This window comes from Aplysia californica, unplaced genomic scaffold (genome assembly GCF_000002075.1).
Source record: "Aplysia californica isolate F4 #8 unplaced genomic scaffold, AplCal3.0 scaffold00192, whole genome shotgun sequence".
NCBI lineage: Eukaryota > Metazoa > Mollusca > Gastropoda > Aplysiida > Aplysiidae > Aplysia > Aplysia californica.
Genome location: NW_004797462.1, coordinates 748,885 through 765,996, shown reverse-complemented (window position 1 = coordinate 765,996; position 17,112 = coordinate 748,885). Strand labels below are relative to the sequence as shown.

The 17,112-nt window shown below is 39.7% G+C and overlaps 1 protein-coding gene across 3 annotated transcripts in view; it reads right to left on the bottom strand.

Moving 5' to 3' along the window:
- Window positions 1-344: 344 nt before the first annotated feature.
- Window positions 345-17,112, bottom strand: part of LOC101848355 (CCR4-NOT transcription complex subunit 3) — a 35,516-nt gene continuing 18,748 nt past the window's right edge. The window contains exons 13-19 of one of the 3 annotated variants that reach the window (XM_013082750.2): window positions 14,782-15,074; window positions 10,663-10,762; window positions 9,899-10,003; window positions 9,208-9,490; window positions 8,268-8,400; window positions 2,527-2,652; window positions 345-1,534 (exon numbers count right to left, since the gene is read on the bottom strand). In XM_013082750.2, the coding sequence (XP_012938204.1) occupies window positions 1,436-1,534; window positions 2,527-2,652; window positions 8,268-8,400; window positions 9,208-9,490; window positions 9,899-10,003; window positions 10,663-10,762; window positions 14,782-15,074 (1,139 nt within the window). In that variant the 3' untranslated portion in view covers window positions 345-1,435. The remainder of the gene's footprint in view (window positions 1,535-2,526; window positions 2,653-8,267; window positions 8,401-9,207; window positions 9,491-9,898; window positions 10,004-10,662; window positions 10,763-14,781; window positions 15,075-17,112) is intronic. The other 2 variants (XM_013082751.2, XM_005098735.3) reach the window with 2 other exon arrangements.

The window sequence follows — 17,112 nt, the reverse complement described above, 5'->3', positions numbered from 1 at the left end:
GCGCTCATATGACCTTATGCAGTTGCGAGCGGCGTAAAACTCTTTACAAAAACAAACAAAAGCACTAAGCCAAGCCTTATCAAGACTTGACTCCGATCTTCATTTTTACTGAATGAGTACGAACCATCAACTGTAAGATACAACTTATTCAGCTTCAATTTCCTCAATCTAGGAAAAGAAAAAAATCTCAACAAGTTTTGTTACACTTGAACAGATGTGTATACTTAACAAAAAATAGAAAACTTTAGGTAAAACAATTTAGATCTGTTTCTTAAGGCATGAATCAGGCTTCTGTAAGGCAAAATGCATCTCGATGGTCTCTGAAACGATCCTAGAAAAAAAAAGAACTTTCACTTTCTTTAATTTTCAAATCTTTCATTAGAACAAAAACATATCTGCCTAATGTTATTGGAAACAATGGGCAAAAATTCTAGAGATGCCAAAAGGCATAACAATCCCATGCTCCCTCAGAGAGAAGTGCAGTTAGCTTAAAAAACAAAACAAACCCCAAACCCACACCCAAACGGAAATAACGGGGCAATGGCAAATTAAGACGTCGCATTTATATTGCAAAGGGGTTAAAAATATGCCAGATCACAGCTACGAATCTTGGTAGTGGTTAAACGATTGCACAGCCACAACAGAGGAGGTCCCAGTTCATAAACAAGCACATCTTCCCTTACCCCTGTCAAAAAGAGAGGGTCACTACTTGAGAAGAGTACTGCCAGATTTCTGAAGACCTCATCTTACACTATCATTTCTTCACTTACAAGGAAGCAACCAATGGAAACAACACATATTCTCCCCTTATCAAATCACAATAAAAAGGAAGGCACCCCCCCCACCCTAAAAACGCCCCAACTTACCCATGTCCCATACCACATTTCCTATCCAAACAAAACAACAGAAGTAAACCTCGATAACAAGCTATGAGTACGAGTCAGAAGGAGTGTAGTTTTTGGTTGCTGAATCATTCTCATCATTCTTCTATATACACCACAACGTGTGAAGCATTTGTTCTTGGACGGCCCCATTATAAAAACATCTGCAGAGCAAAGGCAGGTCAAGTTCTCCATTCTTGTGCTTGCGCATGCCACTGTGTTTTGTCTTTGGTGAACAAGGCTCCGGCAGGCTACAACTTCCACAGGCGGAAGAGAGACAGGCTTTAGGCACCCACTCTCAAGCGCAACACACGCTCACTATCCCACAAACGCACTGAGATCCATCAAGTGTGGGTCGAACTTCCCTCCCAAAAATGCTGTGCAGAAAGTGAACACTGAGGATGAAACAAGTCCTCGCTCCAGCAGCTACTCTTCAGCTCTCTCATGTGATGTCCTTGGAATCAAAATGGCTCGTTTCTATCACAAGCTCTGATATGAGACGAAAAACTGCAGACAAAAAGGGTCATGGTCTCTTTTTGCCGTGGCACACTCAACTAGTTTAAGTCTCTGTCTTCCAAATATCTGTACTCAAATGTAAAACCCTCTTTTTTCTTTTGGCCCCACTTCTCATAGTCAAAGTAGATGTATGTGCCCTGAGAGGAAGAGACACAAGCAATAGCAAAATTTAGTCAAAAGTCGAAGACAAAATAAAATGTACATGGTTGAACATTTATATCAATGCAACATGCCGATACATTAATGAAGCACTAAACGAACAGTGTTCCAGAACTAAATGTTGCCATATTTTACCTATATAAATCTGAATCCAATTTCAAGTACTACATTTTCAAATGTTAAAAAAAAAAATTGCACTAAAACACAATAAAAACGAATTTTTAAAGTCAATCCAAGTGTAAAACTGAAAGATCAACAGATGATAACAGCTAGCAGGGCACGCTCGCACAGTCAGCTGTTTACGTAAACAAGCTTGAAGTGAGCTAGAAGTTACTGTTTTTACTCCGTTTTACCTACCAGAGTTGTTTACATTTCAGACCATTCATGTTCGAAAAGGGGTCAAAATCTAAAAAATAATTGCAAATGAAGAATATTGGAGCTAAGATTTTCTACTAGTGGAGAATCTTTGGTTGAAGCAAAGGTGGCCATGAGGTTCTAAAAATAATCTCACAGCTACACACTGTGACTCTCACAACAAGGATTTCCTTTACATTAGTTACAGGAAAACCAGAACCTAGGCTGATCATGAGCTTAAAACCATAAGGCCCCATTGGTAGATCTAGGAGGGAATTTGTTAACTGTCATAAAACATTCACAAGTCGTCTAATTTGATAATCCCAGAATCAAAACTAAGGTATACCATACCCTTTCCTGTGAATGTGAAAACATGACTGAAAACCCATAACAAGACCTACACTTAAGAAAAGGACTAACAAGGATAGGATATCGAAAAGCCTTAAAAAAAGGATAGTTACAATCTTTATTAATCTCGCAAAGAGAAATTCGTCTCGGTCATTTACAATGGCAGTGGTGTTACAAAAAACAAATTGCGGCCCAAAATATAAAGCTGTCAGAGCTTAGATTTGTTGAAGGGGCATAGGGTCAAAGGTTCAAAATGCAAATGGCTCACCTGCTCATACTCTTCCGTGATTTGCTTTGGCTCTTCATGTCTCTGAAACCACATCATGTACTTGGTGTGAAACCTCCACGATTGTTTCTTCAATGCTTTTGCTGCCAAGTATTGAGCCTTTGTTCCCTGAAAAGAAAAGGAATACAACTTTAATAAAACAATTTGTGAGCGTGCCTGGTGAAAGGTACCAAAAGACGCATTTCCTCGAACCAAGATATCAGGCTTCAAAGGTCAGAAATAAAATTTTTGACAAAAACTAAGTTCCATTAAAAATGAATTCTTTAGCCATTTATCAGTGCTTCCATCAGCTGAAGCTGAAAAGTAAGAAAAATTCTGCTGGGGGTTTGGGGGCCGCCCAAGGAGAGAGCCCCGGTGGGGGTTCAGGGGGCGTTTTTTAAATAAAATTTTTAAAAAAATAGTAGAGTGTTTTACGGCACTCGTAACTGCATAAGGTCATATGAGTGCCAAGGGATGGGTGTCCCCCCTTTGGGAACGACCTAAAGACACTACAGTCAGTGGCACTGCCCCGGGGGGAAGAAGCAACTGGAATTGATAGCTTTTAGAGTGTTGAAAATGGCATTTGGGAGCCTGTTTGAAGAGATTGCCTACAAACCACAACATTTATTTTTTCACCAACATTTTGTCCTGTTTGCTTTCTTCACCAAGATCAACATAATATATTTCCATTGATGGCAATGTTTAAAAGCAGCTTCCCATTCTATTGCTACTATAATTCAATTAACTTGTCATTGCACCATGGATAGAAGGCAAACCTGGGAATAATGAATAGATATGAAATTTCAAAATACACTTACCCGGCGTATACCCTAATTTTCCTTAAATTTCACTTCTGAATGTTGCATGTCACAACCTCGGAACACCACTTCGAATTATTCTTGATTTTAGTAGTTTTAGGCTGGTTTTAGCATAAATTTCTTTCATCGTGGCCCTTATCGTGTTTCCATGCCGCTAAATCTTCGTATTGATCATTTCTCTAGATCTAGACAAATTTGTAGAAAAGTTTCTTTCTGACAGTAATTTTCTGTCTAAGATCACAAGTCAATTTACCTGATGAACGCGCAGACTTTCCAGTCGCGGCAACAATGCGAAGATAGACAGAAAGAATGAGTGAATGATAGAAAGGAAGAAATTGGCACAAAAGGTTCGCCACATTTTGATCCATCCACAGGTAAAAGTGTACTTCAGACCAACCCGCAATGAATGCATGGGGCATAGCGGAATAATGGCCGATAGCAGGAAATGCACAATCTGGCAGGTTTCTATAACATTAACTTATTGCCGAGAGAATTACCGTAAACATCCATAATTTATACTAGAACTAGACGATACGAAGGCGAGTACGGATCTTTTGCTATGGAATTTCTGTAGTCCTACGCTGTCGCAGCTTTTTACGGGGGGAGTTGATAATGATGGAGGAACAAGTACGGAACTGGCAGGAAGTACGGATTTCCGTAAAATACGGAAGAGTGGAAGCACTGTCTCCGAAGGCATGTCCTGTCCATGCGTCGACGCTGTGCTGAGTGTTTGGTCAAACGAAATGGCCACACCCAATTGACAATGTTCATGAAGAACTATGGCTGTTCAGATTTTAGAAGTCCGACCAGTGTGACTTAAACTCATTTTACATGAATTCCTCGTTGAAATCTTAAATTGTACACACTTAATCTAGAGAGTCGAAAGTATCTTTGTTGAAAAGTTCAGTAGGATTTATATAAATTAAATGCACGGAATTTATAATATTTCCTTCGGATCTCTCCAAAGTCTAGACATTCTGTTAAAATGTGTCTAATGGTAAAATCTGAGTCGCATCCGACACAGAACGGCTTCTCATCTCCCTGTAGGAGGTATTTGTGGGTCAGGGCCGTGTGTCCGATGCGCAATCGAGTAAAAATGACTTCGTCTCTTCTGGAGAGATCCGAAGGATTTCGCTGTTCTAGTTTGGGTTTAATTTCATATAATTTATTATTTTTCTGGTTTTGACACCTTTATCGGTATGGCGGTAGAACAGGCCCAAAATCAGTAACTACCGGAAAAATCAGTAGATTTAGGCAGCCCTGTGTATGTAAGAGATGTCAAATCTTAGTTAGTAGTATAGGGTTTTACGGCGCTCACGACTGCATAAGTTCATATGAGCGTGCAAAACAAGTTGGTCTTGTTCACAACAGTTCGCTGTACGGCTTGCTCGGGTCAGTAGTTAAATCTTAAAAATCAGTGTAAATATACATATATTTTCAATCTAAAATAATTTTTCTAGTTAACATAAAAATTTTAAATAGTACAATTTTACTTTACAATTTGCCATAAAGGCCAATGGACTTAATAAAATTCAAAATTTTGCTGGGACCAACGACGGAAAAAATGTCTTGCAATTTTTTGCATTTATAATATTTCCTTCGGATCTCTCCACTAGACATTCAGTTAAGATGTGTCTAATGGTATTAAAATCTGTGTCGCATCCGACACCGAACGGCTTCTCATCTCCCTGTAGGAGGTATTTGTGGGTCAGGGCCATGTGTCCGATGCACAATCGAGTAAAAATGACTTCGTCTCTTCTGGAGAGGTCCGAAGGATTTCGCTGTTCTAGTTTGGGTTTAATAACATATAGTTTATTGTTTTTCTGTTTTTCCCAGTGGAGGTGTCAAACCTTAAAACGAATGGACCGAGCCCAGCCATAGGTTCATCAGAGGTTCCTTAGAGGTAGCAGCACATGTTGCTCAGACTTAAGAAGTATGCATCATTTGAAACAGGCTGGGAACGGAAATATTGCAATATAACCTTAACTGTGAAATCAGGCGCTCGTCAAAATAATGATATCAAAGACATCAGCATATTTCCGCCAGTTTGACATCCCCCCCCCCTCCCAGATTTTGTTTTTCAGCTCAACAGCTTTTATGTCCATTGAACCCAATTAACCCTGCCTTGCTGGGGGGACCCCTGTCTGAACTAACCTTAGACACGCATTGTGCTGAAACTATTTAATATATCAAAAGGAAATTTCGCTTAGATTTTACTTTAAATGTTCTTTTAATATTATTAGAGTGAAAGATGAAGGAAAGAGGAGAGAAAACAAAATATTCTTCATCCATCTGCGACTCACCAGCCCTCGATTTAGCCATAGCAACTTATAGCAAATCTACGGCCTAGACCTAGTTTAATTTATATATTGAAATTTACAAGGACTTGATTTTTTAAACTTTAAAATACATTTTTAAAGATGTTTTCAACACAAGGTATATTGCATACCCCCCCCCCCCCAAAGTGTAAAAAAATTGGTTTCTCTTGTCTATTCATAGAGTCGACCCAATCACATTGCATACCAAAATTTAGGTCATTCTCTCCCCTTTCAAGAGGCAGGTAGTGAGCATAAATAATTCGAACATGTAAACAAAGTGAAGCTTTGCGCATCCAAACCCTTTCGCTTTTTTGGAGAGCAAACTTGAGTCGCTAAATCTCTTTCTTGAAAATTTTTGTTCAAGGTGGCGGTGAATTTGTTTTGAAGACGTAATATAAACACTTTGAAGCTGTTCTTTTGTCTAAGCTGCTTTTTAAAGTTGATTTGTGAGTAGCAAATGTGTCGTCAGGTCGTCTCAAAGCCGTAGATCTATCTTTTTGTAGCAGAAACAAACGGAAACTTTAAACCTGTTTTTCTCAAAACTTTGTTTCCGTACCCTGCCTTACAAAATCACCCTATCTTTTAAAAAAATGTTTTTTATAGTAGAGGGTTTTACGGCGCTCGCAACTGCATACGGTCATATGAGCGCCAAGGGGTGGGTGTCAACAGAGAAGTCCTTACAGGGAATCAGATTTACTCTGCTCACCTCTCTAGCTTCAACAGCACAAGGTCTGCTTCAACTATCAGGGCACCCCGGAAATAGCAGGTCACAAGAGTGTGACAAACACACAAGAGAAGTAGAGGAAAAAGACAATAGTAAGGATTAGGGAAGAAAAAGCAACAGTTCCCTGTTGTAGATCAGGCACAGTTATGAGCGTGACATGATGAATCAGCCCATTTACAATTCTACTGTGCTTGAACGAGAAATGTTCCCCCTTTGGGAATGGCCTAAAGACACTAGTCAGTGGCACTGCCCCGGGGGTATCCATATATAAAAAATAAAACCCCTGTTTAAAATTTAAAAAGCGCATTGTCCAGAAAAGATCTCTGTACTTGAAAATGCCAAAAAAAACCCCGGGATTCTTCAAAATGCGTCATTTGGTACCTTTCACCAGGCACAAACACATTTAACGATTACGATTACTACCTTGAATTACTTTACATAACAGCTGTATACTGTCTGATAGCTTTCTGAACAGAGTACGTATTATTAGGACAGAACTGAGGACATTTTGGAATGCAGACTCTCAGCTGCAAGACAATTTTTAACTCACTGGCTACCCGCCATATTTGTCTTTGATGTACCCTGTGCACCTGCCATTTCAATGTGTTTTCCAAACGATCACTGTGACAAAACTAACAGACATAAAGACACGAAACCTTGCACACGTATTATGGGTATTATAAAAATTGCAAGGGCAACAACAGAATGTGATTTCTTCTTTCACCTAATTTTCAGAAAACAAATCAGTTGTGAATTGTAAGCAACTTAAATGTTTACCCATGGAGAACACAAAAAAGGACTGGCGATGGCAACAGTCTGCCCAATTGTCACAGCTTATTACAGCCAGTAACTCTCCGTGTGATAAACACAGAAACATTATCCTACGCACAACGGCACTTGGCACTCAGAGAACCAGAAGTGCATTCCTACCCATTTCCTGCTCTTTCGCTGTGGAAGTGGTTGTAGTTTCTAAAAGCAGTAGTCATTTTTTTTTTTTTGGTAAGTGTTTTATGGCACTCGCAACTGCATAAGGTCATATGAGCATGCGGAACATGCCTAACATTTCAGTTGGTAGGAAATTTTGAATTTTGCCCGGGTGGCGGCCAAAGCCTACTTTTATCGATTTTGGACCACCAAGGAATCTTTAACGTGCCCAACTTGCACATGGCACCTCTGAGATTTTTCGCCCGTGTCCCAGAAGGCTAAGTGTAGATATTTCCTACAAGAAGATCAGGGGTGTGGCTGAAAGACAACAGTAAGTGGGAGCCAAGGAGAAGCAGAGGAAAGGCTGCAGAAAGAGTCAGAAGCCCAGACAAGGGGGCAAAGGAGAAGAGGGGTGGGGGCAGAAAGTGGAGACGAAAGCAGACCGCAGTATATTTCAAGAGAGCAGGAAAGGGGGTGAAAGGAGACAATTTTAGAGACGAAAATTTTTCCATCGCTACCCGGATTCGAACCCGGGACCTTGGAATGAGAGGCAAACACCTTAACCTCTAGGCCACGAGAGCCCCCAAGCAGTACTCAAGCCACATACGCTGAAGCAATAATGCGAAAAAAACCCCACCCCTCTGAACTAAAAAAACCGCACAAGCTTCGGCAAAGGGAGTCATCAGCAACAGAACTATGACTGCGCTATCATAAAAAAAATGATGATGACTATCACAAAAAAAGACAAAAAATCAAAATAAGACCAAGGAAAACCCCCCCCCAATAAAGTATTTTTCTTCAGTAAAAGAAAATGACTCATTACAAAGCTTGCGTACTCGCAATGTGAACCTGTAATTAGCAAAAGACAATGGCTGAAATTCTTCAGACATCACAATCAGGGTATTAAGCCTTGTTGCTTCACAAATCATTCCATGCCCCTAACAATTCTCATGAACTTACCTCCATATAGTAGAATATGAAGAAGAGTGTCTCCGTACTACACCGCTGATATAACTCAACAGTATCTGCATGAGGAAATGTAGCTGACGGGTAATACGTAGGTGTTGGACATGGATTGCGCGGCAAGAAGTGTCTGAAACAAAAACAAAAAAAGTAGAAAGGGATTGAAAGAACATCAAAATATTAGGTGTTATGCTCAACTCCTATCCTATTGGTGTCATTAAAAAAAAATCCCTCCTGCCAGTGTGTCATTTACACATCCCCAAATTTAACAAACATTTCCGTCCAGTCTTCCAAACCAATGTTTATAATATTGGTCGAGCGAAAAATAGACATGACGATACTTTTTTTTTTTGAGGGCGAAAATTTTACGCCTGAATGCGCATTTTTTGAGATCACATTGTGTCACACTTGAGTTTTGGATTTATAACTAACCCACTCACTTCCAAATCAAGACTTAAATCAAATCCCTTTACAATACACTTTCTTTTAATTCTAAACAACAGCACAGATTTAACTCTGAATCCATGAAATTAATTCTGGCCCAAACGAGTTAAAAACCCCAAGATTAAAAAAACAAAAGAAATTCATTCTTGGAAGTAAATGGCAGAAAACAATGAACTTATAAAGATGAGCCGCATACATGAAGTCGGTATTCGTGAAGATCTTCCTCGGGTGACCTTGGTAAATCTTTTTCAATTTTTTCCCTTTTTTTTTTGTGGTTTAGAATCTAATTTCTAAAAATATCTAACATATCTATATATCAAGTACTGGAAATCCCACCGCTTTAAAAGCTCTGAAACCATATGAGGAAACTAGGAACAAAATTCTTGCACCAGAACAAGAAAAAATAGTAACTACGGTAAAATTACTCCGACCCTATAATGTTCCAAAACATTCTCAGCTTCCTGAGAAGCTTAGGTAGGACAGTAATAATCACCTCATTCTTTCGGAGTCCGAGGGGTGCGGAAGGTGGTGGTACGCTGCTTCCAAATTGGACAACTGGTAGTGTTGGTCTTTCGTGAGCTGGATGGGCCCCAGGGGAGCCATCCCTAACAAAGGGTTTAAGTGGATTGTGTTTGTCTGAGGAGCCTGAGGCATTTGCTGTTGCGGCAACTGTGATGCCAGCTGGGCATCTGTGAGAGTAACTGAACACGGCTCTGACGATGACGGCACAGTGGGCGTCTGGCTTGAGGGTGCAGGAGATGAATTATTGTATGCATCTGTGAGAGGAGAAAGGGAATGTCACTACATTGTACAAAAAAGATAAAATAAATCAGTGCTCAAAAACAAAATTCAATCAGCGCTCAAAAACAAATTTTTAACATGCTGGACCCCCCTAAACAAAAATCTACCAAACAAACAAGTACCCACCGCATTCCTATTCTCCTTTAAAAAATTGGAAACCTAAAAAAACAACAACAAAAAAACATGACACAAAAGTTCTAAATAGTCTCAAACACAAAACTTTTCTTTTACAGGTTTTTCCAGGCTGGGAAAATAGGCCAATGACCCCTTTTGTTCTATCCATGAAATGTAAGAGCACACATATTGCTCAGGAGAGGAAAAACTGCGAAAAAAAACTTAACAATGTCTTGAGTCTGTAATATTTCTGCTTTCAATGTATTTACCTTTCAAATCAACAGACAAGCCTTTCTGTACACATGAACACTGCTTTGCCATAAAAGACAGCCTTGAAGAGTGACATGACATGCCAGTTAAGGCATCAGGACTGGCTGGCTCCATTCAAAAGAAAATTATTTACAGTACACGTTAGTTTTGAATCACACAGAGGAGAGCCACACAACTTGACCTCTTAGGAAAATTACGACTGACAATCCTCCAAGGAGTTGGTTCATCTAGTGTGGGAATAAATTTTAAGGCTTGACAAAATCAACTGGTCATTACCCTACAATTTGTTTATAAAATAAGACTGCTGAGAACAGCTCTGCTCACTGTGAGTGACTATCACTCAGGCCAATATTTAAAGAGTAGAAATCATAAGGTAAATATTCTGGGGGTGGGAGTGGGGGCTCTTTCAAAATTGACAGTCCCATTTTTCAATGAATGCTTCCGCATTATCAGTGACTTTATAAAAAATGGTGAAATACTGCTCCAGTGTCGCTTTACTAACAGGGCAATGGTTTATCTTTTAACAAATTCTGCACCAAAAACCCCTGGAGACATTCTTAATGATTCTTTTAAAGGACAGAAAATACATATCGATACACAGACACGATTTTCAATGTAGACATAATAATAAATTTACAACCTATTTCTATGCAGGAAAAATGCAAAACTTTCTCCTGCAAACAAATATTTTTTTTGTGTCAAGGAAGGGAGAAAAAAAAGAAAAGAAAAACAATTTGTAATACAAGCACAAATCTATACTCACTCAAAGAATCAACAGGAGCATGAGATGAAGGCATAATCTTTTCAAGTTCAGCATTTGCTATGACTTGCTGTGCCATTGTTCGAAGAGACATCTGGTCATTCTGCAAGTGTGACAAGATCATGTTGTAGAGATGTTCAATATTTTCAGTCTGGTGAGAATAACCACTATGTTTCTGCAAGGAGCGAACAAGTAAGTACAATAACAGCTAAAAACATCGCTTTCTACCAGCTGAAGCTGAAAAGTAAGGAAAATTCTGCGAGGGGTCTGGGGGCCAGTAGGGTCCAGGGACAGCGTCCCGATGGGGGTACAGGGGGCAAAATTGAAACTTAAGAGCTTTTAGAGGGTTGAAAATGGCATTTGGTAGCAATGACCACGAAAAATCTATATTCGCCAGAAAGTGTTTGCAAATAGGTGCATTTTGTAGCTGTATCTTCACAGAGCAGGGAACGGTTTGAATTTTTGAAATCCATCAATAAACAAAAAAGTTACGAAATTTTTAATCAATTAATTTTTGGTACACTTTTATACAATGAAAAATCCCCCAAATATGGGACGCTCTGTGGTGAGTTTTGAGACAATATTCGTCATAACTCGCTCATTTTCTAGTGCAGAATCTAGTCCTGCTTTCAGATTTTTCATAGCTATCCCATTTTTTGAGTTATGAAGACGTTTATAGGTAAAAATGTGGCGGTTTTCGGTGCGTTTTGAGACAATATTTGTCATAGCTCGCCTATTTCTTGGAATATGTAAATGAAACTTGGCAGTCTAGTACATTTTTTAATGCAGAATCTTGTCATGCTGTCAAGATTTTTAATATCTGTCATACTTTTTGAGTTTTAGAGACATTAACAGGTAAAAAAGTGGCATTCTTTACAGATTTACAAAGATTATCAGTAATACATGTTCTCCCAAAAGTCATGATATTTGAATGAAACTTGGAAACATAAAAGGTTCCTCCTTGCCAAGCAATGCTCTGGATCAATTAGTCACAAAAATGTAAGTAGAGAGCAGGATTTATGTCTAATAAATCCAGCTACTAGTAAAAGCATGCATACTTTGTTATATAAAGAAAATAAGATCGTCTCTGTGTACATCCATTGTTGGACAGTGTCCTATTGTGTGGTAGATTAAGATGCGTTCAGATAATATAGTTTACAAGTCATGGGAATATTTTGCATGCGTAGGCTACAACTCATACAATAAATGTAACATATTTACACCCTCCCCTTCTCTCTCTCTCTCACACACACACACACGCACTCACGTGTGAACGATAACAATGTATAAACGGGACTATCTTCCCAGACTGGACTAAATAAGTACCATACTCTTTAATAACAATCTTAATGCCTCACTTTTCCAAACAGAGCACACGGGACGAGTCCAAGTGTGTGCTTTCCCAAGAGGGCGGAATAGGCTATCATAACGCAAACACAATGCCATACCATTTCTCAAGATGTTTGCTTTTCTGTTTCTATTCTTCTGTCATGCAATCAAGCAAATAAAAACGACTACATCTATTGTATTGTGACTAAAATGCAACAAAAACGAAACTTATCAAGGCCCCCGTTTAATTTCCACTTAGTGACGTCATTAGCCATCCGTCGCCTCGGCCGCTACAAACGAGGCCCCGCTTATGTGAACCGGAAAGGGCGACCGATTGCTGATGACGTCACTAAGTGGAAATTTCCCAGCCGCCGGTCGTTCACTCAGCACGCGCAAATGGCAATGCCGTTTTTTCCTTTAGTTACTCCCACATTTTTAAAGATTAGGCGAAAACCTCTAAACACAGAAGCATGAAATTTTAAGGGAATAAAGAAAAATGGTGTACAATGTATCAGTCAGTTTGACAAATCACAGCTCCGAAAAATCTTCAAAGCGCACCACATCAACCACTTTCGCAAACGTTTTCGACTGCTTCTTGAATGGGTACGAAGTTGTCAAACTGGATACTACGAGATTGACCTCTTTTCTGATTGGCTGCCAAGTTTCATTCATATCCATTCACAAAAGCGGTGTGAGAGCGAGTTGAAGACAACAACCTTTGCGTTAGTGCGTCCCGCGAAACACCCCCGCTGCGGGGGCCAAAAATCGGCACAACAAAACGCACTCGGTGGGCATTGCTACATTTGGGAACCCGTTCGAAGATATTGACTACAACCCATTACATTTGTTTCCTTTGTTTTTTCACCAACATTTTGTCTTGTTTGATATCTTCACCTACATATCTTTCAATTGCTGACAATGTTTAAAAGCAGGTTCACCTTCCATTGCTACTATAATTACTATAATTCAATTAATTTGTCATCGCACCACTGATAGAAGGCAAACCTGGAAATAATGAATAGATATTACTTTCACAATAGTTACCCAGCATATACCCTAATTTTCCTCAATTTTCACGTCTGAATGTTGCACGTCTGAATGTCGCACGTCACAACCTCGGAAAACCACTTTGAATTATTCTTGATTTTAGTAATTTTAGCATAAAAAATTCTGTCATCGCAGCCCTCGTCGCGTTCCCATGCCGTAGAGTCTTCGCATTGATAATTTTTCTAGATCTAAATTTTTTTTAGCAAAAGTTTGTTTCTGACAGTAATTTTTTGTCTAAAATCACAAGTCAATTAACTTGATCAACCCGCAGATTTTCAAGTCGTGGCAACAATCCGAAGATAGAAGGAATGAATGAGTGAATGATAGAAAGGAGGAAATTGGCACAAAAAGTTTTGCGAGATTTTGATCAATCTGCAGGTAAAAATGTACTGCCGACCAACCCGCAATGAATGCACAGGGCATAGCGAAATAATGGCTGATTACAAGAAATGCGCAATCTGGCAGGTCTCTATAACATTAACTTATTGCCGAGAGAATTAACGTAAATATCCGTAACTTATACAAGAAGATACGAAGGCGAGTACGGATCTTTTGCTATGGAATTTCGGTAGTCCTACGCTGTTGCAGTATTTTACTGATGGAGTTGATAATGATGGAGGAACAAGTAGGGAACTGGCAGAAAGTACGGATTTCCGTAAAAATACAGAAGGGTGGAAGCACAGTGAAGAAAAAAAAAGTCACATCACATGTGTGTGTGCCTGGTGAAAGGAACCAAATGACGCATTTTGAAGAATCCCGTTTTTTTGCCTTTTCATGTACAGAGATCATTTCTGAACAACATGCGTTTTGAATTCTTAAGATATCTTCAGTAGTTTTTGAGATATGGGAGATTTTACAAGGCAGGGTATGGAAACCAAGTTTTGAGAAAAACGGCTTTAAACAGAGAGATCTATGGCTTCTCGACGACCTGACAACACATTTGCTACTCACAAACCAACTTTAAAAAGCAGCTAAGACAAAAGAACAGCTTTAAAGTGTTTATATTACCTCTTCAAAACAAATTCACCACCACCTTGAAAAATTATTTTTAATAAATAGATCTAGGCTAGGTTTGTGCAAGGCAGAAAAAAGCGATATATGTACAAGTCTGCTCTAAAAAAAAAGCGAAAGGGTTTGGATGCGCAAAGCTTCGCTTCGTTTACATGTTCTAGATATTCATGCGCACTACCTGCGACTAGAGAGGGGAGAGAATGACCTAAATTTTGGTGTGCAATGTGATTGAGTTAACTTTAAGAATGGACAAGAGAAACCATCCGATATGTTTACTCAGAAAACAAATTTTCTTACGCATTTCTAGGGATTATACAAAATACCTCGCTTTAAAAATCTATTTTAAGGTAAAAGAAACTAAAGTGCTTGTAAGTATTGATATATGAATGGCTAAAGAATCCATTTTTAATGAAACTTAGTTTTTGTCAAAAATGTTATTTTTGATCTTTGAAGCCCGATATCTCGGTTCGAGCAAATGTGTCTTTTGGTACCTTTCACCCGGCACGCTCACATATTTATAGTTGGTAAAATGTTACAGCCATGAAGAACTATGGACCCCTGAACTCCACAGAAATTCCGGATGTGAAAAAAAAAAAGGCTAATGAACCAAATTCATCACTGAACAAGAAGACTTGGAAATCAAACACAACTCCAATGAAAACCAACCTGACCAAAATTATCATGAACCCCAAAAAAGCCATTATACGACAATTGAAAAAGCATGTCTTCTCTCACCTTGGAAGGACCACCAGCACTGAGCGGGCCATTCATGACTGGCGGTACGTCCGTCCGGCTGTTGAGGACCTGAGAGGAAGTGATGCCTGACGAAGCTGACGAGTTGACGGAACTGAGCGCCGGCGTAGCTGCCACAGCCAGGGTCTGTGGTGATGGCTCCGACGGCACGCTGGGATTTCCCGAGGAAGTCAGAGAGACAGAGTTCGTGTTTGTAGTGCTGGACAGGCCAACACTACTCGACAGGCTTCCCGACGCGGCATGGTCAATTGAATTCACATGAGGTCTTGATGAGTCTGTTAAAAAAACAAAACAAATCCCAATATATTTCTGCCTTTTAAACCATTGTTCAGTTAGAACAGAGACCTTTTTCAGTACTGCTGTTACAATTCATTTTCAACATGTGATCGATATAACTTCTAGCATGAAACCAACCTGGCACCGACTTAGTAAAGACAGGGTCCCACCAAATCCTGGAAAATTTTTTTCAAGACTCCAATTCGAGGGAAAAATAAGGCCGTCTATCAATGATAAAAAGTCAACATGTCTTTAAATGAATGCATATATGTACTAAGTACATTGTAACATTTTGTAGCATGGTCTTTAAACAATAGATTATAGTACTGGGTGACTGCCAACCCAGCTTCTCAATTTTTCGGGTTTGAACTTTCCACCCAACAAAACATTCCTTCGTGAAATTTCAGTTTTTCATAAACTCTTATCACAACTAAAATAAAATATTATTTTTTCAACCTAGTGTGGCATCTGTGTTTTAAAATGCATGTTTTAAAGCCTAACATTGGTCAAATATCACTCAAACGTAAACTATCAGAGAAACTTCAATGGCCGCAGCCAGGGCAGGGTAAATTTTCATGTGGGCCCACATGCGGCCGAATCGGCCGCCCCGAGGACAGGCTTTACAGCAAAGTTACTGGCCGCGGCCAGAGTCCAAAATGATAGCGCCTGCATTATGGGACTAGTGCTATGACAGGTTGGCCCCGTGTCAGTATACTGTGACAGGAGGGGATAATAAGTTCTGTTACATTTCATATCCCAGTGTAACAGCACGTTAACTTGCCAAAAACACCTACTGGTTTTAATTAGATGTTAAGCGGCAGCAAAAAACCCTCAAGTATGGCATGGACTGAACACTAATCTATCAAAAATAATGTTTAGTTTTAGTAGAGGTTTTACGTTGCTCGCAACTGCATAAGGTCATATAAGTGCCGAAGATTTGAGGTGTTACAAGAGAGTAACAAACACAAAAAAAGAAGGGGAGATAGGGGCGATGGATTTTTTATGGGAAAGAAAGAGCAAACCACATAAGAGCACCCGCCAACCACCCGCAAAATAATGTTTTCTTCAGGTCTCAAAATGAGTGGAAAACCAAAGGGGACAAAACAAGTTTTTGACAATGTGTAACAAGCAGTCAGTGAAGGGACGGGGAGACGCCAAGTCAATCTGACACTGAAAGTAGTGAAAGATCTCTTCGTTCTTACTACTTTGCAACGCAGGAGTAATGGCGGCAAGAGAAAGACATTGCTGGAAAAGCTTCCATCGCTCATCAGTGGGAAAGAAATTACTGACTCTCTAATCAACAAGAAGAGAAAGATCAAAACGAAAGTGAAGATGGAAATGAGAAAAGTGGACAGACCCAAATGGAAGACGCGAAAAGAAAGAGAAAAACCGCGAGAGGAGCTAAAGAAGCAAAGTATAGAAAGAAAATAGAAGGAACATGCAAGAAAGAGAGGAGACTAACCAAGGAGAAGGAGATGGAGAATAAGAAGAAGCTAAAGTTAGAAGTAAAAGAAAAGAAGTCCAAAGCGAAAGGAAAAAAATCCAAGAAGAGGTAGAGCGATTCAGACTATGATAAGGCATCGTGTGAGTACCAGCCGTCTGAGCGTTGTGACGTATATGACTCCGGAATGGGAGGTGGTGGTGTAATGATTTTTTAAAATAGATATATGCGGGGGGTGGGGGCTGAAGGCAACGCTAGAGGACGAAAACTGAACTTGGAAGCAAATTTTTAGTATTTTGAATTTTGATAACTGCTAGACTAACTTGACCACTTGCGGCCATGAGTGAACACCCCCCCCCTCCCCCAAGCTAACACTGCCTCTGCACTAAGAGGTTCCCAGCTTAATTTTCGTGGGGGGGGGGGGAAGAAAGCCACAGGAAGGGCCCTGACCTGGTGGGGATTTTCATCATCATCAATGCCTTTCAGCCCTGGCAGAGTATAGGCCACATACAAGCTCCTTCCATTTATCTCTGTCCTGGGGCATCCTTCCAAGCTCGTTCCAAGTGAGCTTCATCTCTTTCATGTCCCTTTCCACG